The sequence below is a fragment of the Nyctibius grandis genome, chromosome 14 (genome assembly GCF_013368605.1).
Source record: "Nyctibius grandis isolate bNycGra1 chromosome 14, bNycGra1.pri, whole genome shotgun sequence".
NCBI lineage: Eukaryota > Metazoa > Chordata > Aves > Nyctibiiformes > Nyctibiidae > Nyctibius > Nyctibius grandis.
Genome location: NC_090671.1, coordinates 4419074 through 4446024, shown reverse-complemented (window position 1 = coordinate 4446024; position 26951 = coordinate 4419074). Strand labels below are relative to the sequence as shown.

The following is a 26951-nucleotide window of genomic DNA, read 5'->3' as shown; positions in this document are numbered from 1 at the left end:
TTGCTCGTGGCTGTTCATGTGTGCCCCCTGGTACAGAGTTGAGCACAGGCTGGTGGTTGTAATTTGGAATTACCCATAGGTTTTTTTGGATTTGTTTTCAGGGGAGTTGATGGAAGTACCAGCATAGCTGAGTGATGGCTGATGCTGACGCAGAGGCTGGGAGGTGGCAAGATGTTCAGGCAGGGTGGACAGGAGGGCCGTTCCACCTCGTTTGATGACACTGTGATCTTGGATTGGCTTGTGCTTATTGCAGATCACATCAGATGGCTTCAGATGCTTGTGGAGAATTAACTGATTTGCCTTTAAGTTAGATAAAAGCATGAATTTTGTAGGAATTCACAGTGGTTGGCAGTGCTATGGGATTACTCTCCCCTATGGAATTAAAAAGGGAATCTGTTAGCTGGTTTCGAATTACAGATGACTTTTACAATTTTATTAGAGAGTCAAAGCTTGTGTAATTCTGATCCCAAGCTCCTTTGTGCACTAAGTGTTGTGGGGCTGATTACGTGTGACCGAGACCATCGGAAGTGACTGGGTTGAACAATAGAGAGTCCCTTGTTTGTGACTGGTTCCCGAATCTGCCCAGGTGGTGTTCCTGTCCGGTAGGGGTGGTGTCTCCTAGCACTGTTCGTATGGCTTTTTGGGAGGAGTGGAGGAAGGCAGGCATTGCTTTAGATGCTGCTCATTATTGCGTTTTATGGAAGTGAATTGACAACTGACAAAAGCTTTCTCAGAGGAGGAGGGACGGACAGGGGGAGCCCTGCTATTGCTCTTTTCTTCCATTTGCAGCAGACGTCTCTGGCATCGACTGGATGGTGAGGCACGGACGAAGCCTGGCTCTCTCCGTGGCTGTAAATGTTGCTCCTAGCAGGCTGTGTTCCCCCAAGTACTACAGCAGCGTTCAGGAGATGATCCTCAGCAATGCCACTGCTGACAGGGTGAGTGCTACAGGAGAGTGAGCGAGCTCTGCTTGTTGGGAGTCGTTTGAAAAGGTGCGCGGGTTCTCTGTGTTACCAAACAACAAAAATCCCCGAGGGCAATCTCAAATTCTCCTGTGGCAAGATGCAGTTTTTATAGTGAAATTACACAGCTGTTCTGATTGAGTTCTGATCTCTGTGGAGACGAAGATTAAATAATCTTCAACTGCAGAGCAGCTTTCAGTGGGAGTAAATTACGCTTCTGTTTCTCTATTAAAGTTCTCATTCATGGGCCAGGTTTACAAGTGCAAGTATTTCATTTTAGGAGGAAGACTTTAAATCGAGGGTTGACTGAGTAATTTGGTGTAGGGAGCTTGGGGGCTCTGTGGGGCCTGCCACCTTCTTCCATGTGGCTCATAGACGCACTATGATCTTTTCATCCTATTACCCAGTAACATTAACCCAATGTTCTCCTGCTTTGCATGCTGCAGTTTTTTTGAAGGATGAGTTTAGCGTTCCGCAAAAGCTCAGCAGAGCCTGGTTGTAAATGCTGTGGAACTCTGCTGCGCTAATACCCATTTTTGTCTTTATGTTGAAGATTCCCATTGCAGTTAGTGGCATCAGAGGGATGGGCTTTCTTATGAAATACCACATGGAAGGAGGAGGGAACCTGCCTCCAAAACTTTCCAACCTCTTTATTAAGGTAAGACTTTTTATGACAACTACCTGGCATTGTTCTCATGTCTGAATCTTTCTTTGAGCGAACTCATGGGTGGCGTTCTCTATCGAATTTCTGTGTGGTAATCCAGCATGAAAACTGAAAGCTCGGTTGCCGTATCTTGGGAAGCTCTAAATCCCCTGATCCCTGGAAATCTGGATGTTTCTTTTTGTGGCAAAGTACAGACAGAATCACTTTATCAGCCTGCTCTGCAGCTGTGAATACAATGCCACTGTCCCTGCTGTCATGTGGAAATTTGACTTTTGAACTTGCTGTGGTAAACTTCAGTTTTGATTCTTATGAACTCATTTTTTCCTTTGCAGTAACAAACAGCTGGCAGAGAAGCAGAGAAGGTGGCGGGGGGGGGGGAGCTGTCAGTTTTTTAAGGTTGCTAAAGGTCAAAGGGCCTTTGTTAGAAATGCATCAAACACCAACTCTCACCTTACCAGGTTTTCCTGCGGTACTTTGACTTCCACTATTGTGGAAGGGAGTAGCTACGAAAGACTGCAATAAGAGAGTACTGAAGTTAATGCTTTTTCCAATTCATATCTATTTAAATATTCCACCTCAAAATTGCTTGCTTTCTTGGTTGTTCTGGGTTTTTTTGGTGTGTGCTTTTTTTGTTTTGTGGTTCCCCCCCGCCCCCAAAGTATCCCTCATGGTAGACAGAATCCGAATTGTGAACATTAGAACCTCAGAATGTTTTTAATGTCTTAGAAAGGATAGGGGAAGATAGAGAGAGGAGTAGTGCTGCAGCAGGAGAGTTGCTTTTTATTTTGTCTGTCATCTTTATTGTAAATAAAAATATGTTACATTTTCAGGTTTTACATTTCTTTTCAGTTTATTTGAAAAACTACCAAAACATGCAAGTTGACATGATGCAGGCCAGCATTCTTCAAAGCAGACTTTTTGTTTGAAATCCTACATTTATATATTAATTTGTATCATAGTATTGTATTAAAATATAAAATACAAGTATCACAATACCTCTATGACAGTATTAATAATGCAGCTGACATTCAGATGTTAGCTTTCATATTATAAATGTGTTGAGATTAAATGGAAAATACAAAGCTCTCATCTTTTTTTTTATTATTATTTTAAAATGAAATCCACTGTTGAAATGCACCTTATGCTCCAACCAGAGAGTGACTTGGCTGTTGCTGCTGATGGAGCGTATTTTAGAGAGGTGCTAACGCTGTCAGCTTGTGCTGCTCTTAGTGGTCATTGTCATTTCCTGAGACAGTTGAGAGAAGCGTGTGACCCTGTTGTCAACCACATTTTTAGAAGTTTTCTTTTGAAAAGGTGTCTTGTTTTCAAGGTTTGACCTTCTCTTACTGTTACACAGTTTAGTCAGACTTGCTGGTAACAAGTTTGTCTCTTGTGTACCTGTGAGTTGAAAACTGTTTGCTTTTCTTGTTATAAAATACTTAAATTAGAAAAAAAGATCAACTACTGCTTTAAATACCTGTCCTTGGAATACCTGAATTTAAGTCCATCTTTGTCTCCTTCAGTGTCTTCAGAACTCATCCAGTGACATAAAGTTAGTTGCAGAAAAGATGATTTGGTGGGCAAATAAAGACCATCTTCCCTCACTGGATCCTCAGACAATTAAACCAATTCTCAAAGCGCTTCTGGACAACACAAAGGACAAAAACACCAGTGTAAGAGCCTACAGCGACCAAGCTATTGTCAATCTCCTGAAGATGAGAGCGGGTGAAGAAGTGCTTGAGGTATGAGACAGGAGAAAATGCAATCATTGGTAGAAGGCTGTGTCACAGTGCTCTGCATATGGTCGTGTTGTGCCTGCAGCCTCAGAGCGTGCTGGCAGTCTCATGAAATAGATGGAGTGGGACATTCCCATGTGCACTTAAGCCTTCATCAGTGTTCCCACGCTAAGCCCTTAAGAAATAAGCAATACTGATGCTGTACAACCTTGCAGTGCAGTGTGACTGAAATCAAGGTACCTCACGTACCTCCGAGGTGTAACCTCGGAGCCTGGCTTTCAAAATGCCGTAAGCCCTTACCGTGCTGTAGTTACCTCAGCTAGTGTATGGCCTTTGTCACTTGTATAATCCTACTGCAGCATTAGTGGTGCTAGAGAGAGTATTTTGGACGGGCTGCTTCGTACATCCATTGCCAGACCTCTTTTCTAAGTCTTAGCTAGTTTTGGATAGTTCCCATGCCTGGAATTATAAAACCAGATGAAGGATTTTGCTATGTTTGAAAGATTGCAGATAAATACAGCTTGTAAGGCACTTAAATCTGTTCTCATTTTGAGTGGTATATGATAAGGAATTGGTAATTGGTGTCATCTTCCTTCCACAGTCGGTTTCCAAGATTCTAGATGCTGCCAGCTTGGAGCTTCTCAGCGAAAGCTGCAGGAGATCTCTGAAGAAGCTGGCTGGCCAGGCTGACTCTGATGAACAGATAGATGACACTATACTGACGTGATAATGAAGCTCCAGGAGACAAGAAAACACTGAACCAACCGCTGCATCAGCATTTCAACTCAAAACACCTATTTTAAATGTTTTCATTTTTGAAAATGTTAATTCTGATGGGATTTCATGAAAAGGACTCCCAGAGAGTATTTTAGTATCAAATATACCAGAATAGCCTTAATTAGACCCACATTAGCTGAAAATTGAAAATTTGGTCCCCTTTTTGAAACAGATAATGTGCAAGAAACAGATATACTAATCAATACTGGTAAATTGTGGCCAATTGTGAGATGTGGCTAGAGCACATCAGGCTTAAACTCTGGTGACGCCTATTTCCTTCCCAGGGTCTGTGCAAAAACTCCAGTACTGGAAGTACTGCCGGTCTTTTCCACAGACCCTGTGACGCAGGAATAGAACTCGGTGAAAGTTAAAGCATATTGTTTGTGTGTACTGCTAACTTGCTGCTTGTGACGGTTCTGAAGAGTGAAAATCCCTGTAAAACAAAGTATTTAAAATAGCCTTAGAAATCACAGATGCGAAAGGGGGATTAAATGCAGCCTGTTTAAAGAAGGAACATTTAATAAAGGCTCTGACTTTGATCCTTCTGGTGTAAACTGTTCTTTTTACAAATTCATTTGTCAACAAACTTACACTGTGATTTACTTTTTGGACTTGCTTTTTCTAGGGCATAGAGTTTGTAAGTGGGCAGTGCTGTAATCTATAAAAACCTTTTGCAAAACTGAGGCAAGCTAGGGTTTAAAACCAAGCCAGAACTGACATTTAATGACATTTATAAGTAATTACTCCTATTAATTTCCAAAGTATTTTTGATAACAGACAGCTTTTAGTTATTCAACTTGTGAAAAGTCCTCTATTTTTACGTCTTCTAAGGCTTCACAAGATACTTGGCACTTCCAACATACAGATTTTTGTTTTTTGGTCAATGAGTTGTCCTGCTCCAAGAAAGCAGTATTTTATTTTACCTGGCCACGTATGCCTCTTTTTAAAATTTTAGTTTAACTTACTAATACCTTTTATGCCATTTGATGGAAATAGTGACAAATCTTGTTGCAGAATACAAATTTTTAGAAGGAAAAATGAGCTTTACATTCTACGTAGAGTAATAGTTAAGTGAGCCTTACCTGTTTTATGAAACTACACAGAACCTGGTCACGCCTGAGAAGCCAGAGCAGAGCATTAAGATCTGTTGTTTCAAATGGGTGGGTGGTGTGGTGTGGTGTGGTGTGGTGTGGTGTGTGGGGAATCTTCCTTGCATGTAACTCTGGATGGCTCAAACCACGAGGAAGGGAGGAGAACACAATACTACACATCATAAAATCTGAGAGCATAACACGTAACCACGTGGGAACACACATTCACCGATTGCTATGCAGTAGCAGGAAAGAGAAAAACATTTTATCTTCCCCATACTAATGCCTCAAACAGCAAGATACACTTTGTTCTGGTCACAAGTACAAGAACCTGTCAAAACATTCTTCATGTTATGTCAGCTCCTGAGCCTGCGGCGTAGCCTCCTGGCAACAGAGATGTGCTGTAAGTCAGTGCAATACTGTTGGAAGGGACTTGGGAAAATCAGCTATTCTACCCCTTACCTAAGATAGGCTCAGCTCCAGCTGAACCATTCCTAACTGATTTCCATATAATTTTTTTATAGCATTGTATGATGGACATTTCATAACCTCTCTATGCCATCTATTTCATTACATAAACTTTTCAGACTGTCAGAGCTTACCTCATGTCTGGAAAAAATAATCCTCCTTGCTGCTATTAGAGTCCATCGCTGCTTGTCCCGTTCCCACAGGCATCGAAAACAGTATCTGCAGCAACTGCATTGTCACTTCAGCGTTCTCACCCCTGGATGAAACAAGTTTAGATTTTCTAAGTCTTTTCTCATTGCATTCTGATTCATACTTGCCTCCTGGTGTCCACTGCTGGACCAGGTCTTCTCGGGGAGAATATTACTTTGCAAGCCCTACGTAACACACTCGTGTCTATCCCCACACAAGGTCTGGGTGGTGTTTTTTTGCAACAGCTGTGTTGTTGATGTGTTTAGTTTTTCATCAGCTATGAAGCCAAGCTACAGAATTGCTCTTTGGCTGTTTATTTCCAATCTTGTACTTATGCAGTTGGCTGTTTCTACAAAACTGCAGTACTTTCCAGTGGGTTGTACTGAAACTGTGTTCTACTTATTTCATAACGTTTATCTGCATTCTGAAGGTGGTTTTTAATTCTGATTTTGCCTTCCAAAAGACTTGCAAATCTGTTCTGCTTTCTATTATCTACGGATTAAAAAATGTATTCTCTATCCCTGCACGCAGATAATTAATGAAAACATTAAGCAGCACCAGCCCTGGGATAATCCATTGTAGAAAGCCACTTGCTGCATAGTTTCCCAGTGAGCTATAAGTAACTACAGTGAGTAGAAAACTTCCAAGTACTGTTGGTGGATATCCCTTGGAGTAGCTTAATCTAGTCTGTATCTTACTGCTTACGGGACTGCTGTGTGAAATTCAAAGCCTACTCCACTAAAATATTTAGTTTTAGACATAAGAAGTTTTATCTTTTGCTTCTCTCTCATGCCCTCGCCCTTATCTTCTAGGTGGAAATAACTCTTTTAGTACCCTGAGAACTAACTGGTCGGTAATTCCAGAGTGTATTTCCTTCCTCCCTACATAAAAATTTGCTGTTTTCTAGGCTTCTAAGTCTTAATTCTTGTCTACAAGATCTGAAGGATTATTGCTAGTAGCCTAATTCAACTGTATTTGTTTTTATTTATTTTCCTTTAGATCTTAAAACTATGTATTTTGCACTGAATTGGTAATAACCAAAGAGTGAAAACTCAACAAAATGCTCTTCAGGATCTGGCAGTCTCAGGGCACTGGGATTAGTTTCATCTCTAATGAATGAGCTGTGTTTTGGGATAACAGAGGAACAGCAGTGAAGCTATGCAATGCAGAAACTTTTGTGCACTGAAACATGTACAAAATTTTATGCCATTCAAAAACTACTAAATAGGTAGCAAAAAGCTCAGTGGTTGTATTGGAATCACTCCACTGCAGACAGGAAGAAAGAAAAAAATTGCTTGTCTGAAGAAGGGCTGTTTGAGCTCTTGATCAGGGGCACGTTGGCTTACCAGTTTTATCTAGGATTCTAATTGATGCTCCACATAAACGTGTGAAAGAAAATTCCAGTTATACAGAAGCCTTTTTTATTAACTTGTTAATTTTAGCCAGTGAGATCTTTCGTTATTAAGGGTATTTTGATGATTTGTATTTCCACCTTATGTAGCAGCAAGTGGAAAAACTCACTCCTCTTTCCAAACAGCAGCTGAATTTCTGCACTCAGTTTAGCTGTTTCTGAGAGGGAGGAGTAAAAGGTAGGAGCTCACCTGCACTTTTTGAGAATATGGTGATTTTTCAATTACAGCAAAACACTGAATTTGGGTTTTGATAGCTACTTTTCACTCAACTATTTATACACTGCAATATAATACATCAGAGGTAAAATACCCATAATTTTTGCCACAACATGAGATCTGCTAAATTGATTGTGCCAACTGGGAGACTAAAGAATTAATTTTTTTTCTCATTTCAAATGTCCTTAAAAATACCAGTTGTCACTAAAAGATAATTTTTCCCCACAACTGACTGTAATAACATCGTTGAACTGTCAAGCAACTGTCTTTGAGCGACAGCTGAGCTGTGTGTATTTCAAGATCAAAAAATAATTTATGAGAGATACTTAAACTTACAAAGTGCTTAAAATTTCAATGGAAAAAAGACAAATGTGAAAGCATAAAATATTCAAATATTTAGATTTTTTTTTTTTAGGTAAGTCATGGTTTGTACAGTCCATTTTATTAGGTAACATCACCCTGTCTCATGCTTTTCACATGATGAGGTTTCATGAGCTTAAAAATAAAGGTAATAGCAGTCATTGTCATGCCAGGTTTGAGCTGGTGGTTTGTGTGCTGGATTCAAGGGATCTCCCTGCAGCTACGCAGCGTCTGCAGTTACCCTGATGCTCGGGGCACGTGTTGGGTTACATGATGGGCTGCCCGAGTGCTTTACTGGGGTGGGTAATATGTGTGTGTGGTGGTTGCTTTAGCACTGGGCTAGGTTTGGGCTAGCAGCAGACCCTTTTCTAGCTGGGTTTCTGTGAACGTAAGTCTGTTAAATAACACACGCTCATGTCTGGTAACACTCCAGCCTTTCTCCTGCTCCTCTGTTAGCTACATCATACATTTGAGGGTAATGCAGACTGAGCTATAGGGTGTGGTGTTTTAAATGCACGAGTCGCAGAGTGAATGTGAGATGGAGGTCGCCTAAGGGGATTTCAGGATGTGTGGGACTTGACAGGGATGAGCTTTCAAGGCCAGAATACTTTTTTGAAGGTTCAGATAAAGGAAGGTTTATAAATAAAACCACAGGAATTAGTCATATTGTTGATCAGAAGTATTTAAAAGATGCAATTTTATGTGCTAAAAAAAAAAAAAATCTTCAACCTACTATTTTAGCCATACTGGGTTGGTTTGCTTCCAGATGAATTGCATACAAATTGACAAATATAACTGTGGAACCACACCACAATCTCCTATGCAGAAGAAATAGGAAATTAGGATTGGTTTATTCCTCTTAACCAAACCCTATTGTATAAATCCAGAGGAAAGGGTCTATAGCTTTCAAGTAAATGTTAAGGGAAAAGCACTACTGCTAAAAACTGGCTGTCCTTCCCTGAGAAACATTCACAGATCACAGCACAGTTGTGGCTGGAAGGCACATCTCAATTTCAGCTAGTCCAACCCCTGTACTCACAGCACAGTGGAACAGAGCAGGTTGCTCAGGGCACTGTCTGGGCGGGCTGGACTCCACAACCTCCCTGGGCAACCTGTTCTGGTGCGGGAACACCCTCACAATGTCACTGACACGGTTTGCAGCAGTGATGTTCTCCTGATTTCAGTCTTTTGCTTGTGCTTGGGTCCTACCAAAAAGATCATCAAAGTAGGTACAGCCTACTCTTTATGCATCTTTAGAACAACTAATTGTAATTATCAGAAGCATTATGGTTGGTATTTCAAGTTAACTGTCTTTGATTTCTGTGTCTCTTTCCTTTGCCTGTTTATAGGCTCAGCTGAGCATAATGGTCTGTGTTCTTCAGTGCTAATACAGCTCTGCCCATGTGAAAGACATATGCATGAGATACTTGTGTCAAGGAATTGTAAACTTAGGGTTAAAATTTTAAAAATCAGCTTAGTCTAATTAAATAAACACAGCAGTCCCGTAAGCAGTATTTTGGTTTGAATCTATGCTAAACTAAAATTACTTTTAAGACAGATGCAAGAACTACCATGTTGCCTTTTGTTATTGTTTTTACAGAAAGGAAGTCCTAAGTAATTTACATATTCTACACCAAAACACTGCAGTTTGATCTCAGTAGTTCAAGTACCAGTAAGAACAAATATTTTTGTAGAAAAATAATCAAAGAGAAAAACCAGCACTCTTCTTGTGCCGTGTCTCCACCTAACAGTGGAGATCACCTGAAAAGTGATCATACTCTTGCAGAATTTGTGTAGTCAGTATCTGTGCAACTGATAGCAAAATTACTTAGGCTGTTTGTATGCCAGACAATTGAGAGAGTGCTGTTTGAAACTGTGCATTTGGGCTGCGGATGGTGCAGGCACAGCTGCTGATGTGAGAGGGCAAGGCCCATCCTGGATTAGAAACCACAGGAATCTAATTCCAGACTGGCCTGAGTTGCCAGGCCTGCATGACACACCTGGGCATTTCGTATCACTTCGCTGTGGGCTTCCTCACCTGCAGGCTGGGCTCTGATGGGAACTGTTCTTGTAGCTGGGCTACTTGCTGCCCTGGTGCACAGGCGTCTTATTGAAAAAGCAAAACACGTTCCTAGCCATTGTGGCCTGCTCCTGTGCCTTCCCAGGAGTGGGGCTCACAGTGCCTCAAAGCGCTGGGGCTCCCTCACGCCTCTGGTGCTTTCCGGGGGGCGGCCTCCCCTTCTGCCACATCCACAGGCCTCACGCGAGCGCCTGTGGGAGCTCAGGCGGACAGACCGCTGCCTGCCGGAGGTGGGCCGGCGGCTCAGCAGAGGGGACAGACGAGCTACCAGTAGAGGAGATGCAGGGCACGGGCCCCGGTGGGGCGGAGGGACAGCGGCAGCCTCACCGCGGCCCGCCCCTCCCAGGTCCCGTCATAGCCGCCCAAGCGCGCGAGGCACCCTCGCCCCGCCGCCCCTTCCGCGCAGGCGCGGACCGCGGGCGCCGCACGGCTCAGCGGGCGCACGCGCAGCGGCCGCCGCGGAGGCGAGGAGGGCGGGCACCGCCCTTCCCGCGCAGGCGCGTCGCCCCGCGTCCTGCAGCGCATGCGCGGCCGCGTGCCGGCGCAGCTGGCGGCCCCCGCCGGCGAGCGCATGCGCGGCGGCACCGCTGTCAGTTCCGGCTGTTTGTTCGGGAAGTGGATCCGGCCCGGAGCCGCCGCCGCCCCCTCCCCCTCCCCGCTCGCTCCGCCGCCCCCGGCCGCTCCTGCCGCCCCGGCCATGGCCAGGGACTACGATCACCTCTTCAAGCTGCTCATCATCGGCGACAGCGGTGAGGGCGGCGCGGCCCGGGGGCGGGGGTAGGCCGCTGGCGGGGTGGCCGCCCCTCGGGCCGTGACGGGCCTGAGAGTGGCGGCGGGGCCAGGGCGGGCGGCGCGGGGGAGGCGGGGAGGGCGGCCCCCTCCCGGGGCACCCGTGGGGCCGTTGCGGCCGGTTCCGCGGCGGTGGGGCTCCGCCGGCGTTGCGGTGCCGGTGCGGCGGCGGCGGTGGGCTCTGCCCGGGCGGGCCGCCGGGGGACCCCGCGCTTTGAATGAGGGCGCGTTCGCTTGGGCTTCCTGAGTCGTTATCTGATGAACCTGCGGAACTGGCTGCCCCGGGATGTTACGGTAAATGGCTTGGCTGGGTTCGGAAGGAAGGCTAGGCACGAGTGCGTAAGGACAGCATCGGCCTTCGCCAGCCGCGCGTTCCGAGGGCACCCGCTAATCTCTCGCTGGGATGAGGAGGGAGTTCCCTTCCCCTGTGACAGGGGGTTTGAGGCATCGATGGGAAGGGCTGGCTGCTCCTCAGCCCTAGGGACCATTGTTTCCAGTGTGGCAACTACTACGTTTTAATACTGTTTATTATCTTAATTATTCCTTAAGACTCTTTCTGTGCTTCAACTTGAAGTCTCAGTTCTAGAGTTTGCCACTTTTTTTTTAATAAATCCTTGAAGAGCTGGTAGCTTTGGGTGCTTCCAGCTATAGTATAGGATGCAAATACCTAAAATACTTATGGATAAGGGATAGTTACAGGTTTTTGAAAACAGACCTGTAAATACTTCTGCAGCAGTTTCAGAAACTTCTGGAGGGCTAGCATGTGAACTCAGCCTGTGTCTGGTGCTTTAGTCTGGGTACATAAGAGCTGTGACTGGGAAGATTCCTGCCTTCAGTCCAGTTCAGTCTTGGTAACACTCCAACATCTTACAGTTTAATTTCCATAGACTGGAGGAGATGGCATCCACCCTCTTCTTTTAATAGAGGTGTGGTCCATAAGGCAGCAGGTCCCGGCACGCAGCGAGGCATGGCTCTTGGGTGAAAGTGTAATGTTGCATGATCTTGGCAGTTGTCACCTCCAGAAGCTTTAGCTGTATGTAAAAATATTTTATTCTGTATTAAACTGTGTCTGCACGAAGGGACCTAAAGAGGGAGAAAGGGCAACAGCTTCAAAACAGCTTAAAACCCTAGGCGCTTTGGGAGCCTGTGGATTATTAAAACCAAATGCTGCATTCTGAGTAAAGCAGTACCTCTGTTGCTTGCTGATGAGCTTCAGAGCTGTTCAGGCAAGATAAACAGGATAGTGAAAACTCTGAGGAAGGCTTCTCATTTTGAACAATTAGATGACATTTCTTAGCAGAGTCTTCTTGAGTCTCTGTAGTATATCCAGTGAGAGGAAAAAAGCATTGTGAGAATTGTCGGGTTGCCTGTGGCTCACTGTTGTTGTAATTAAATCTCACTATGTAGTTTGAGTATTGATTTTTCTTTTTTGTTTTTGTTTTTGCTAACCCCAACAGGAAGGCTTTGGCCCTGCTTTCACAAAACAGTTTACTTGCCTTGTTTATTGATGTTTATTCCTTGCAGTAGGAAGTGGACTGATACTGGGTAGGATGATTAAGTCTCATTTGCTTTCCCCTGTATGCAAGTATGTGAAGAGGGTAGTAGGTTTGTGTGTTTTTAGAACAGGTCATCTTGAAAAGCTGCTGGTGATCGCAGTTGTGCCAAATATTTAAAAAGAATACAGATGATCTGTGCTTTGTGTGTGCTGCTTTAATTCACTCCTGCTTCTTTAATTCACTCTACCATTCAGTAAGATACGGGGTTTAGAAACTGGTATGATACAGAAATTTGCTTTTAATTTTGATTTTACAAAGCCAGTAGGTCTTTTTTTGTTTTGTTTCATTTTGCTGTCTTCACCAAGCAGAGAGGCCCTGCTAGCCTTCTCTTTTCAGCTCTTCAAATAACTCTGTGTAGGAAGCGGAGGGTCACGAAGAGTGCGGTTTCCCTATATGCGAACAGTGCGGGTCAGAGGCAGCGTTTGTTTAGTGAGATCGTTGTCATCAGGAGCATGTAGAACTTCCTGAGTTCAGGAGGTTTCTCCTCTCTAGAAGCTGCCTGAGTGCTGAGAGCAGGACAGGCAAGACCGTGTCCATGCAGCGGTGGACAGCCTGACAAAGCCGTGGTCATGTGCAGCCCAGGCAGCTCTGCAGCATAGCCTGAGGCTGACTGACGTTTGAAGAAGGTGGTGTGGTCTGACAAGTCTGTGGGTTCCAGCATCTGCTTTTTTTTTTTATTAAGCTGGAGGCCAAGGCTGCTTGATCAAGAAGCATAGTACTTGCTGAAACCTTTTTGTTTTTTTTTTTTACCTTAGCCAACTGGTATTTTGCAGGGGTTTAGCTCTTCGTAAATAACCAGTCCTCTGTTAAAGTTTAGGAACTGCTCTGCTACCTTTTGTGAGCTCAGTTATTCAGTGCATGCATGCTGTAACTTCGTATTTTTCAGTAGCATTCTTTTTTTCTTTAAGATTTGTAATACTCAGTGAGAAGTGAGCATGGCTACTCCAGATGACTCGTGATTTGAACTCTTTGCAAATGAGATCTGGCTTACTGGAATCATGCAGATTTTTAGGTTATGGGTGTTTTTTTGTGCTGGTAGCCATCTTCAGATGCCAGCAGCTGAGAACTGTTGGAGTTCTGTATAGTCTTGGCACATGCCTTTTGCACAGGTCTTCTATTAAGAAGAACTTACAAGTTACACATCGTCAGAACAATTAGTTTCAATAACTTCTACCTGAAAAGATTTAATACATAATCACCCTGGTGAAGTTGAATTTCCTCTTCGTGCCATAGCAGACTTCTTTTATGGGGGCAGGGGGAGGAAGGGACATCAACAGCAGAGATGTTATGCAGAGATAACAGCTTTGAGGCATCCTGATACCCAGATTCCCTTGGTTGGATGTGCAGCAATGAGTTTCTTATGATTCTTGTCTGAAGCACTGTGAAAAATGCTTCCCTGTACCAGAGTGTGATCAGGGTGCAAACCATCACATAAGGAAAACCTGGATGAAGTGCTACTCAAAGCACTTAGAGAAATGTTTCATGGGAACATTTTGGCAAAAGTACAACTTCAGAAAGGTACGTGTCCCTCCTGTTAGATGTGGAACAAGCCTGTTTTGGGTGGCCGTATAGAACAATGGTTCCCAGCTCCCCTGTTTGGTTTAGGCTTCTGGTAAACTGTGGCCATGATAACATAAGCTTTATAGTACCAAACCCTCGTCTGATTGTCTAAGTAGTCCAAATTCCACTGCTGTTCAGCACGGCGTAAATGAATGGGAGGTAGGCAGTGGTGTTAAGCATGATGTGCAAGTGGAATTCAGTAGAGTAGTTTAGAGCAGTGTTCTGAGTACTTGTTAATTAGCAGGATGTACTCATTTTTGGGTCTTTCCTCAGCAAATGTAAGTCTACTGATCATAAACTTGCTTTTAGTTATTACTCTTTTACGACCTCTTAGAACTGACCGCAGTTCAAAAGCTACTGTTTGAGAGTCTGCTGAGGGCTGGAGGAAGGAGGGGACAAAAAAAACCCCAGACAAACCCTGTACTGCTGCAAGAAGTGTACCAAATGTTGGAGTGACTGCAGTGGGCTTGATCAAATCTTCAAGGAGAGTCCTGACATGAATAGTCAAGGTGGATGGTACTAAATTATCTGCAGAGAAACGATCCTAGTTAGAGTTAAAAAGGCAATGAATGGGTAAAATACTGTTATGTTACCTGACACCCAAGATGACTGTATTCAAAGATCTTGCTGTCTTTGTTTGTCCTAGGTGTGGGCAAGAGCAGCTTGCTGTTGCGTTTTGCAGATAATACGTTCTCAGGTGAGTGTTTTGTGTGCTTCAGTAAGTGAAATGGTCAAGGTCTGCTCTTGCTCTGGTTGGCAAGTTGTTGTTCTTCTGCATTTACCCACTGATGGCTAGGGATACATGATGCTTCTAACTTTGCTTCTCTTGGTTAAGCCTATACAGGCCATCCGGTCTGCTCTTCACTTGCAGCTGAAAGTCCCACAGTATTTAAATACTGACGTGGTTCCAGAAATAGCTTAGGTTTTGTAGCTTATGCTGTACTCTGTGCAGACTTCCTGTTGGCCATTTGGGATTGAGATTGATTGAATGTTGTGGCTAGCCACTTGCATTTGTGACACAACTAATTTATTGGGAGGGAACTCTTAGAACAGGCTGTATTCAAAACAAGTGATTGCACAAACATTTAAAGCAAAGCTTTGTCTCAAAATTTGCACAAGTGAAATACTTGCATAGTTACTGTCCATTTCTTGAGATACTTGGGTGCTTACTCTTGACCAGCAATGTGGTAGAAGAATAATTCTATTTTGTAACACTGAGTTTTAAATTTTAAGAGTGGCATGAGAGAAGTGTCTTTATGGCTAGAAAAAAGCTATTAGCTACAGATGAAAATATGCAGATCAGCATGACCTGATAGGGCATTTTAAAAGATAAGCAGACAGCAGGAACCTTGTTCTCATGTCCAATCTGAGAGCTACTGCCAAATAGCATTCAGAAGTGCTTTGAGACATCCAAATTAAACCAGAGTTAGAACCTGACTTATCTCCGCTTTCCCTTCAGGCAGCTACATTACCACAATTGGAGTGGATTTTAAAATCCGGACAGTTGAGATCAATGGAGAGAAGGTGAAGCTACAGATCTGGGACACAGCTGGACAGGAGCGCTTCCGGACTATTACATCAACGTGAGTATAACTGAGCTTAGCGTATGGATCTTGTAGCTTAGAGTTATGGTTTAGATGTTTTAACGTTGCAGTTGATGAGCTAACGATAGCTTTGCTGTCTGTACGGTGGGCCTTCTCTCAGCTGTTTTAGAACCGATAGTAGTGGTGATATTGTGGTTAGGTTTGGAACTGGGATTTCAGATTTCCTCACTGTTCTGTGCATTTCCATGATGGCTTTGTCTTATTCCTCTGCTGGTGGTTTCCAAACAGTAGCACTGGAGTTATTTCACTGTTCTGCATACGCTAGAAAAACTCGTCTCTGAAGCCTGTCCAAGAAGGTCATCCTCTGAGTGTCTGTATTGCAGAAGGACAGAGTGCAAACCCTCTGTCAGTGTCGTACAACTAATGAATAGCTTTGAGATCGAAGAATAGGATTTCCGATATTTAGTTTTCTTTTAGGACAAATGCATTTTAGCGGCTGTCTTTGTGTGGAGTTCTGTTGAAGCAGACGCCCACATGAAGTTAACCTTTTCCTTGGTTCGAGTTCAGCTTCATGCTCATTGTCCTTTTGAAGAGCGTGTGCGCAGCTTTTCCTGTTCCTGAAGAAACCACACCCAGAGCTGCAGCGGTGGGAACTAAGAATAAAATCTGTTTGTAAACTGATTGCAGTAAAGGTGGGACTGCTCACCATGGCACTAGGGGAAGAGGAAAAAAATACACTTGGAACTCTTGTTTTCTTGGGATATTGACAAAAAATAAGAATTCTTGAAAGACCCAGGTGTTTCACTTGGTCTTTCATGATTGATTTCTCTTTTGGCTCCTATTTCGGGGGGGGATAATGTTCAGCTGATGTATTGGGTAACTTAGACATAAAAATAATGAGGTTGGTTGCATCTGTGTTTCATCTAAACAGCTAGAAATGGCAACATTGAACCTGATGTGTGCACCGCCCCTTTCCTCTGCGCTTCTATACGGATATTACTGGATTACTTCCATTGTTTCTTAAGTGTTTAGCTTGAAAAAACTCGTTTGTCTCTTGTAGGGTTCCTGTGTGTGACATCACTTCTTGTTTCAGCGCTGCAGGCAGCTCTGGGCAGGAAGCGGCGAGGGGGAGGCAGCGATGCGCTGCTGCGGCTCCCATCAGCTGTGCGCACAGGCTAGTCACAGAGTGCCCCAATTAGTGCTGAGTCAGCAAATGGCCTTCCTGTTTTCAGATTCCCTGACACGACTCGGAGCTGCGTTAATGAGCGTTGGTTCGTGGGGCTGATGCCAGCTAGTTCAGAAAGCCACGGTATCCGGCGCTGAACGGGGAACACCGGGAAAGGAGGCTTCCTTTTGTGAACGGGAATAGCTGCAGATGGGACTTTGTGTAGTGTTTTGTGTAAATTTTTTTTCTTTGATTAACATTTAAAATGGAGAAGCTGAAATGATTTGAAGGCATTTGTGCCATGACCTGTTTGAACTCTGCTGCTACTTTCTTTTGCGTAGCTTTTACCAAAGTGAGGTATTTTTTACTCTTGAGGAAGTGAAGGCCCCCGTTTTCCTGCCTTAACTCTGGTAAAGTAGTTACAGAATCTTCCATGGTCAGGGAAGAAAGATTTGAATTTTGTGCAACATTAAGCAAAGAAGTTCCTGTGTGTGAGGGCATTTGAAGTATTGAGGAGAACACTTTGGGAATGCTGGTTACATTGTCATGATGACTCCTCTTGCTGCTAGGTGGGCTAGCTGTGACTGTCTAGCGTTCACTGATGTTTTTCAAGAGGTGCTCTGGATCTAAACATATCACCTATAAAAACAGGAGATAACAAGATTTGGATTTCAGAAATGGTTCTGTCTGTTTTTATTGGCAAAGTGATACTGTAACTGATTTGCTTATCCCAAGCTGAGTGACAAATCGAGTTACCATGCTAGTACTTACGAAAGGGCTTGGCTACCAAATCATGGGTGGAGTGCGAGTGCACTGTCAACAGTGGAGTAGTCTTTGTCTAGTCTTTGACTAGATTGAGATTTAGATTGAGGTTAGGAACATAAAAAGGTGTTCCTTCAGTATTAGTGTCGGCCAGGAAGTCCCTTTACAATTAAAGGTAGAGTTCAGATTGATGTTGAGCCAAGCCTGGCAAGGAAGTCTGAAATTAGAGCCCATCTGGTAATGATAGTAATAGGTTGGAATTATGCTGTGTAGGCCTAGAATTGCAAAACGGTAGAGGTGGTAGGAAGTTAATAGTAGAAAATTGGGAAACATTAAAAGGTTATATGCTATTTTGATTTTACTTGACTACAGCTACAGAAGCTGAAGAACAGAATAAAACTGTTAAGGAACAGAAATCAAGTTGATCTGGACTATTCTATAGACACTCAGGAAAAATAAACTAGATCAGAATTTCAGACTGGGAAGTGTAAAAGACAGCAGCTGGTTTTACTGTCTATTAAAAGTGGAAATTCTGGGATAGCTGGTGCCTAGTGGGAGGAGAGGCCAAGTTGTGTGACTGTGGTTGGCATGGAACGTCATCCAAATTCTAAATTTGATTTCAATTCACCAGAGATGTAGCATGCCAGGACTCAGCTGTATTAGCAGGAATACTTAAGATGCATGAACAACCAGTTCCTGTACTTGATTTGCTCTTCTAGGTAGGACTACTTTGTCCCGATTCAGGACTGGGGTTTTAGGATTTAAGCTTTAAATAATAGTTGTGAGATGCTAGCTCAGGATGAATAGTGATAGCAGAGGGACTTTCTGCCATGCATTTGTGTGGAATGGCATGTTCAAGAGAGGGATAAGCTTTCTGAGATGATAGAAGTGCTGTGTCTTCTAAACAGATATGATGGTCGAAAGACTAGTCAACTGACCCGTGAAAATAGATGTGCTTCCAGGAACCTGGAAAAAAGATGAGTATGAAAACAGATTATTGGAAGTCTCTGGAACTGGTTAGAATTCTAGAGGACTGAAAACCAAGGAAACATGTATACTACAAACTAGTGAAATATTAACAAAGATGTTCGATTTAACCAATGACCTATCTTTCAAGTTGGCCAGCTACATTTTTTTTCTGAAAAAATTAACATATGTACCCTACTGAACTGATGCAGTCAATAATACTCTGTCTCTTCTAAATCTGACTTAGCTACCATCATGCTTCATGAAACTAGTTGTTATAACTCCAGATGCTAATCTTGGGAAGCATTTACTAGAGGAAATCTGAGAACTTTCTTATTGGTACCTTGTAGTGGGGAGTACCACAGTGAAGGGCAGAATGTTCCCTTCTGCTGAGAAGGGTCATCTGCAGAGATGTGAGGGGAGAATGCTGATGGCTGAAGGACACGGTGAGTTTGGTTGATCAGTTCTGAAGATTTCTGAATCAAGTCTGCAGTATTAGTAGGTAATGTTTCCAAGGCAGTAAGCTTATGTCTTTTAGCTTCTTTAAATATAATTATATAGGTAGATATAATTCTTAAGCCTTTTCCACACAAGCCTTTAGATCTAGGTAGCTTTTCCAACCATATGGAAGATAGTTGGCTACTACCAAGCATCCAAGGATGTATACAGGTCAGGTTTGGTTGTCTTTCACCTCAATGAGATGCTTTCATGGACACTCTAAACATGAATAACTGTTCTATAACTTCTTTTGGGTTTGTTTTTTTTTTTCCTCTGTATTCCATTAATGTATTTGTCACTACGAGTAGTAGCAGGTACTGTTTTTTGAGGTTTGTAGGGTACATGGCAGAGCGCACCTACCATACAGAGGACAGCTAGCATCAACATTTAGCCCTTGAATGGGAGGCTGAGATTGAGAACTTCATTGCTCTTCTGCTGTCATTTCTATGGTCTCCATCTTCCCTAAAATGTGGATGGGAAGAACACAAGGCATTCCTTCCCTAGTGTCAAAGCCTCAACTACCTCTTGGTTGCCAAAAGCACAAAATTTACACCTACTCCTCCCTGAATGCCAAAAGCCCCATCTGTTCTCCACTCGCCAAAGCCTACAACTTGTTACAAAAGCAGTTCTGCACTGCATCATTCTGAAATTTGAAGTTTGGGGTAGGATAAATCAGATTTTGTTTTCTAGTACTGTCCTGCACTTGGGGTTAGAGAATCTTTGCTCTGTTTGTTAAGCCTAAAATGTTATCTAGGACATAAGTCTGTATCTAACAAATGACTGAAAATAACATGACTGGCTTTTTGAGAAAAATGTGTATTATGTGGCTTAAGAGTTAGAGAATAAAAGGTAGTCATGGTCTTGTCTCTGGGGCTGCTGAAAGATAATGTCAGCCAATGGAGAAAACGACATTTTAGTGTAGATGAGGGGTTGGCAACCTTTCTAGAATGACGTGCCAGACAATTTTGCCTTCCAAAAATAGAAGCAGTGTATGCTGGTAGGAACTCAGCAGGAGTCAGGGGTTGCTGTCTTGCACAAAGGACGATATTTCTGATGAGGTGGTTGGCAATATTAGTGCTTTGTGGCAGCAGCTCCCAGCTCCTGCAGAGTTTTGAATGCCATAGTGGTCTGTGCTGAATGGTCCAGCCCACAGTCCTCATCCCCAGGAGCAAACAACAACTGTGCTGACAGCATGTCAGGAGTGGGATCTATACGTGCAGGGTGCATGTTATTCTACTCCCCAACATCATATGCTTTGCCTAGGAGAAAACCTAGGTGCGTGGGCAAGGTAGGAACAGCAGGATGCTCCGTTGGGTCCTCTGGTTTGGATGACTGGGATGCCAGGCATGGTTTTATGGTGTGCACAGCAGAGTGAAGCAGCTCTGTGTAGGTGTAGCTGAACCACTGCGTTTCTCTAAAGGCTGAGTGGTGTCTTTGCAAACGTAATGCTCAGTGTTAGGGAGGAAGGGGTAGGTCAGCCTGAGGGTTGCTGAATTCAGAGACTATTAGGTGATATGGGAGAGTTTGAAGATAATTAGTTTATTTTTCACACGTAGAAAAATCTAGTGTGTTGACAGGATCAGAGATTTCTCCCTTTCTGATGCTATCACACAAAATAGTATTCATAAAAAACCCCTGTGCAGTACATGTGAGTGTCAGGAGAGGATCGATTATTTTTGCAACGTGTGAATTCAGGCTATGGAATCCTTCTTCCTCTAAAGGATCTAAGCTATGAAATAAAGTTGAGCTTGTAATGAAGTAGAGCACAAATGCAGTGCTGTAGCAGGTTTTAAAGCTATTAAAGGAACTGATTGTGGATGGACTAGAATATTTGAAAGTGCAGGATCTCTTATGGGCTGGGAATAAGTAATTCTTACCTGAGTTAGTTGTTGCCAAGGAAAGTGAATGTACAGCATAAATTACTGGTAAAACATGGCATGGCAGAAGTATTTGTCTGTCTTCTGAAAGTGCCCTGATGAGCAGCAGGAGTGGGCTCTCCTACTTCTGTAGAGCATGAATGGTATGAGAGAGGAGTATTGATACCCAGTGACTGTCACCACAAAGTGATCATGAGAGGAAAGGGGTGTGGGGAGATGTGTGCACTCTGTATGTGATGTATGCCTGGGTGTGGAACTCTGTCTTGATGGTTTATAAAGGCACGTGGCTTCTGTTATAGAAGGGATGATGAGGCTAAAAGTGGGGAAGAGACAGTGACTTGCTCAAGCACACCAGTAGCAGAAGCGAGCCGAAGCTTTGAGATCTTGTGCAAGGTAGTGCATTTGGATTAGTGGAAGGCTTTGAAGTTCGAAGGTGTGGAATAAATTATCAAAGAGGACCAGAGTGGTCACAGAGGACATCTCTAAAGTGCAGTGGAAGGGCGAGTGCTGCAAGAGGTGCTTGTGGTAAGAGATCGAGGTCTAGAAATGCTGTCACAATTTAAGGGAAAAAACCTTGATTTTGGTATGCTGGGTTCTTGAATTCGTTTTATTAAAAATCTTAATATTGATCATAAGAAAGAGGAGGGAATGAAAAGGAAAGAATAAAGCTACACAAAATATAAAGACTGGATGCTGGTGAAGACCTCACTGTCAGCTGTTTCAATTACTCTTGTAGCCCTGTGAATGTGGCTGAAAACTGAGAAGGTGGAGCTTTTTTTTTTATATATAGCATTCTCGTGGTGTGCATACTGTCTGCCTTTAGTAGATTCATGCAGGTGATACTGTTGGAACTTGAATTCAGATATTTTTCTTGTATCAGAATTGCTCATTATCTTTTAAAGGTGCTGGTTGCCCAAGACTAATGGGAATAAACTGAAACAAAGCTTATTTTTAATGGCTAAAGGTAGCAGAGCACATTGAATGCACATATGGAGTCGATCTGTTGAGTAGGAAGGTGCGATCAGAACACAGTCGCTCAACAAGACAAATCTTTGTGAGCTCAAGAGAACTGTGACTGAGGGTTGCATATGTTTGGAGATCTGCTGAAATTTTAGTCTGTAAGTGATCTTTCACAGATAACAAAATTACTGCAAAAGCTTAAGGTGGCTTGTACAACACAAAGGGTCACATCCCAGTTCTGAGGAGGTATTGGGGGCACTGCTACCTTTTGCTCACGTAGCTGGAAGACAGTATTCATCTTTGAAGATCTTGACAACCTGAACAAGAAAGTAAACAGCAGTCTTTGGACTGCTTGTATAGACTAAATGAGCAGGGAACTGTACGTTTAGAGGAATAACACGTGATCTAGCAGTTGTAAAAGAATTAAATGGCTCCCGGTGGAAAGAAAATGGGGGCACTTGATTGCTGTAACTTGGGGATTTGTTATGGATCATGTAGAAGCAAAGTGAAAGAGCTGAGAAGGTAATACATAGCGTAAGTTAACATTTGTTGTCTTTTCCTGCTCCATAGGTATTACAGAGGAACACACGGGGTCATTGTTGTCTACGATGTAACCAGTGCAGAATCTTTTGTGAATGTAAAGCGGTGGTTGCATGAAATTAATCAAAATTGTGATGATGTCTGCCGGATACTAGGTAAGTTTCTCATCAGAGAGTTAGAACATCTTACTTAGTGGGCTGACCTGCTGGAGTACCAACATGACTTTTTTTTTTCTTTCCTTTTTTAGTGGGGAATAAGAATGATGACCCAGAGCGAAAAGTGGTAGAAACAGAAGATGCCTATAAATTTGCTGGGCAGATGGAGATCCAGTTGTTTGAGACCAGCGCCAAAGAAAATATTAATGTGGAAGAGGTAATATAATATGCAGAAGAGTACAGATAAAACGATTTGGGGATAATAGTTTGGGAAAAAAATAACAATTACATTCTTCCCATTGAGGAAGAAAGATAAAATGCTTTGTACAAGTTGCAAGTGAGTAGGTAAAATGTCAAAAAGAGACATCCAGCTGTGTTTGGCAGAGTTGGGGAAGAGAAATGAAGGAGCCCATGTTGCATTTTTACTGGCTTTACAGTGCTAACATATTAGACATGGTGTCAGGGAAGACTTGTCACTAAGGAGAATGCTTCTAGGAGGTAGGACTGCCCAATCTTCATTCCCAGCCTCAGTTGCCAAACTGACCTGTTTCTATTTACTGGTTTGGGAAAGGAGATAGAGGTGTTACTGATTTAGCTTGGGAGTGAGTCGGGAAGGTACTGGATTTCGTCTTGGCCCATAGTGGGTTGGGGGATATCTCTGAACTGTTACTGAAATATCTAGAAAAGTGGAGTTGCTTCAGACGATCAGCATCCCACAAAAGCTAGCCTGAGTTCCTGGGTGGTCTGAACTTGCTTGTTTCTCTTGCAGATGTTTAATTGCATTACAGAGCTAGTCCTGCGAGCAAAGAAAGAAAACTTAGCAAAGCAGCAACAGCAGCAACAGAATGATGTGGTGAAGCTAACGAAGAACAGTAAAAGGAAGAAGCGGTGCTGCTAATGCCCTTTCCCTGCTGCAGAGACTCTGCTCTCAGACAGATCAGCCCCTCCAGCTAGACTCGGGCAATTCCACTGGGGCAGGCTTTGGGAGGACTTTCTCAGTTTTGTGCCGTTATTTAAAGATTATTTTTTCTCCATGTTTTCTATCAAGAGGCGCTGGCACCTTACCACTTCAGTGCCAAGAAGGTATCGGATGGAATCTTGCCCCGCTCTCCTCCCCTGCTCGTTCCAGTGCGCCTTGTAGACAAGAAGGACGTTGCCTACCAAGTGGACTAATTAACCCAAGAGTTTGTATATAATGTATATTGCTTTAACCAGCCTCGCCTCCCTGTTGTCGCTTTGGCTTATGCCTTCTTAATGTCAACCAATCATGGACTGCAGAGTTCATCTTTTTAAAGAAATAGTACAAAGTTCTTAATTTGAGTTGGCCCCAGGCTGGCAGCAACGGCTTCCTGGGGCCTCCGGCTTCATTTCTGTTGGGCTCCAGGCTGGCAACTGGTGCCCCTGGGACCTGTGGCTTCACCTGGAGTTCCAGGCTTTTGCTGGGGCTCAGGCTTTGTTTTTCTAGGTACCAGGATTGCAGGTGTTGCGGCTGGAGCCTGGGGTTTCACTTCACCAGCCCCTGGGCTGGCAGCTGGTGCTGCTGCTGGGGCCTTGAATTTCAGTTTGCCATGATCCAGATTTGTGGCTGGGTCCTTGGGTTTCACCTTCTTGTGCTGCAGCCCAGCTGTACCTGTGCTCTCCTTTAGTTTGTATCAAGATACTGAAAAACAAACCAACCTGCAGAAGTGGGATTTATTTGGATAAAACTTTTTTTTTTTTAAAAAAGCAAACTGTAACTCCTTTGACCTCTGCTTCTGGTTCTGCCAGGGTCCTAAGTGAGGGTCCATTTCTTTTGAGAACAACAAAAATCATGTGATTCTGCCAAAAAAAAACCAAACTTCTCCTCGTTGCCCTGTCCACAAATAGGCGATCTGAACTTGAATGTGAATTTTGGTGGCAAAGCTTTTGTTTTTGAGAGAGAAAAGGCATGAAAATAAATCCAGCTGCTCTGGATTGATGTCTGAATATGAAAGCTGCTGCAGGATCATTCCCAGGATTCTTCTCTTAGAAAGGAGGACTGCTGTTTAATGTAAAAAGAAATGGAAAGCTTGCTTGCTTGGGTTGTGTGGTGGTGGAGGATCACCCTTGGAACCAAACTGGTCTCGCTGTGCTCGGCAACGTTTTCCTGGCCCTTGTTTGCCTTCCTGGGAAAACAAGGGCTCAGGTCATCAGCCTGAACAGATGTAGTTAAAGGTGGAGAGTGTATGCGCGTGTAACTAAAATATCAAATGTCTGGGCTGAAAGTACATGCTTAGCACCTGAGTAATGGCCTAAATAATAACGAAAAAAGAATTTTTCCTTAAAATGACTAAAAGGCACGGAGGGTATGACTTCCTTTAAGACCCTGAAGGTGGACATACTCGGTTTGTCAGTAAATGGCCCTATGGAGATGCTGGCCTTAGTTTGGTAGGACATGATTCACCAGTGTCCATGAGCTTTGAATCAGCCCACTTCTCTCCCTTCCTCCCCCTCGAGAGGCTAAATTTTAGTCACTTATTTTGCCTGCATTTTTTTAGATTTTACGGGTTGTGGTAAGAGCCCTAATCATACAATCACATCACAATCAAATCACTTTAAAGACTTTTTAAAAAATGCAAACTATGAATGTGTAACACGTTTGGTTTTTTTTAATCAGTTCAGGTGCTGGGAGTACGTATCCAGCTGCCTTCACCCATCTCTTTTCTTCACATATCTTTCATTGGTAACCCAAGAATAAGAATGAGCTGGGATGATATTGCTAGTGTGAGCTCTGATAATTGTAGACTTGAGCGGCTATGGAAGGTGGCAGCTTAAGTTACACCAGTCCATCCTGTCTGCTTTCTGATGTCGAATGTGGTGTGTGCCCAAGGAAGGAGCTGGGTCAGTCCTCAAAGCCTTCCTGTTGAAATGGAGCTGTCCTGGGACGGTTACCACTTTCAGATTAAAGGGCCCAGCTGCGTCACTTTGGGACTCTTGTGGTAGCGTGTGTGCAGATCTAGGAGGGAGTAACTTCATATAGGCAGAAGTAAAGAAAATGTCTGAATTTACTGGAAATGATGCAATAAAATGAGGAAATGGTGCACCCAAGCCTGGAGTGTTCTCTTATATGTAAAGATTGGTCCTCTTTGAGTCTAGGTCTTTGTGGCCACGGTTTGAACTCTGCCAATCCAAGTGTCCAACTTCCTGGCTTGAAGTGGGATTTTTTTTCTTTTTTTCCTAGAGCTGGCTGTAGAGGAGCAGTTCTCTCTCTGCTCTTGCCACTGACTATTCAATGGGAAGGGGTGGGGACTGTGTCTCTAGTGGTGCTGATGTGAAGTTTCCTAAATGTTGAGCAATGGAATGTCTAACTGGTTTGCTAGGATTATTTCTGTAATGGAAGTTTCTAATTATGCTTTTTAAATAATTTTAAAAAACTAAAAATAAAGGTTACAAGCTGCCAAATCTTTTTCGAGGCTCTGTTTCCTCTGCTGTCCAGCATCTGGAGGTGGAAGGTGGCAAGCCAGGGGTGAGCTCTTCTGCTCTAGGTAGAGGGTTTTTTTCCCTGGGAGGGGGTATTGGCAAAACCACAAGTAATGCTTTCAAATGTGTAGTTGCTGTTCTAGTTTTTAAATGTGAACAAAAGAGTAGGCTGGAACCGGTAACCTTATTTCTGCGTGAAAGTGGGATGCTTGTGATTTTGCTAGAATCTTGTCTTTCTGTTCTACAAAACGTGTTGAGCGAGCTTTGAAAGCTTCTCCTCAAAGGCAGCGGGGGCCAGACCCCGAGCTGGTTAAAAAGCACGTGGAGTCTCTCCTTTCTGTCCAATGGATGTGTGTGTTTCCGTATAGGAACTACGGAGCCGTCGCTGTGCCTGTTGCCCTTAGCATTCACTCGCCCCTCCCGCCCTTGACGCACCGGCGGGCTATTGAAGGCGAGTCCTCGCTCCTGGAGAAGCGTGGTGACAGCTTGCTGTGCGAAGGTGCCTTTTCCTCTGTGCTGTTCTGGTGTGACACGTAGAGGGAAATCCTGAGGACGTGTAGATGGTCTGAACTGCAACTGGTGCAAGCTGGAGGTGTTTCGTTGCCCATCTGTGTTTTGTGTCTAAACTCATTGAAGTTTGAATATCCCTCCATGTAAAGGCCAGTAAATGATACAAAGGGCTGGAAGGTGGAGAGGTTTTACAAGCTCGCCTTTCTATTATCCTGGAGATACAAATGCTTCAAATGTTCTTTCTCTGGGACTGTTCTTTTCTGAACACATGCAAGTGCTTTATGTGGCTGAATTTCTTGGGATGATGAAGTGGTAAAGATGCTGTTAGGTGTTAAGACAACAGTTCAAGAAGTGAGCTTGTTCTGCAGCTAGGCAAGATAAGCAGTGACTTGAGAGCTGAGACAGTATCATATAAATGATGTTTTATTCTGAAGAGAACTATTTACAAAAGAAGTAGAGCATTGTTTTTACTAAAAATATGCCTTTATAGATTTTTATAATATGTATCTTATAAAAACCATACATTTATTTACATTACTGCTACATACAAAAATTACAGCACTGTGGTATATGTACATATCTATAGATACATTCTTTCTGCTTGTCCCTGCTGTGTGCTTTGTCCCTCTCAATCTAAGGGAATCGTTGCTGCAGCACCCAGACACTTCCTTTCCTT

At 43.4% G+C, this 26951-nt stretch overlaps 2 protein-coding genes across 3 annotated transcripts in view; both read left to right on the top strand.

Annotated features, from left to right (window-relative positions):
* GCN1 (GCN1 activator of EIF2AK4) overlaps positions 1–4678 on the top strand; it is a 47334-nt gene extending 42656 nt beyond the window's left edge. Inside the window, exons 55-58 of the mRNA XM_068412388.1 lie at positions 790–938; positions 1516–1620; positions 3150–3368; positions 3964–4678. Of these exons, the coding sequence (XP_068268489.1) occupies positions 790–938; positions 1516–1620; positions 3150–3368; positions 3964–4089 (599 nt within the window). The 3' untranslated portion in view covers positions 4090–4678. The remainder of the gene's footprint in view (positions 1–789; positions 939–1515; positions 1621–3149; positions 3369–3963) is intronic.
* A 5829-nt stretch (positions 4679–10507) lies between these two features.
* Positions 10508–25751, top strand: RAB35 (RAB35, member RAS oncogene family). Of its 2 annotated transcripts, none has more exons than XM_068412384.1 (6): positions 10508–10704; positions 14507–14557; positions 15320–15443; positions 22203–22327; positions 22420–22544; positions 23097–25751. In XM_068412384.1, the coding sequence occupies exons 1-6, from the start codon at positions 10527–10529 to the stop codon at positions 23223–23225; spliced, it is 732 nt and encodes a 243-aa protein (XP_068268485.1). In that variant the 5' UTR covers positions 10508–10526; the 3' UTR covers positions 23226–25751. The 2 variants fall into 2 exon arrangements, with proteins under 2 accessions (XP_068268485.1, XP_068268486.1); XM_068412385.1 differs by lacking the exon at positions 10508–10704 and adding an exon at positions 10891–11038.
* The last annotated feature ends 1200 nt before the right edge of the window (positions 25752–26951 follow it).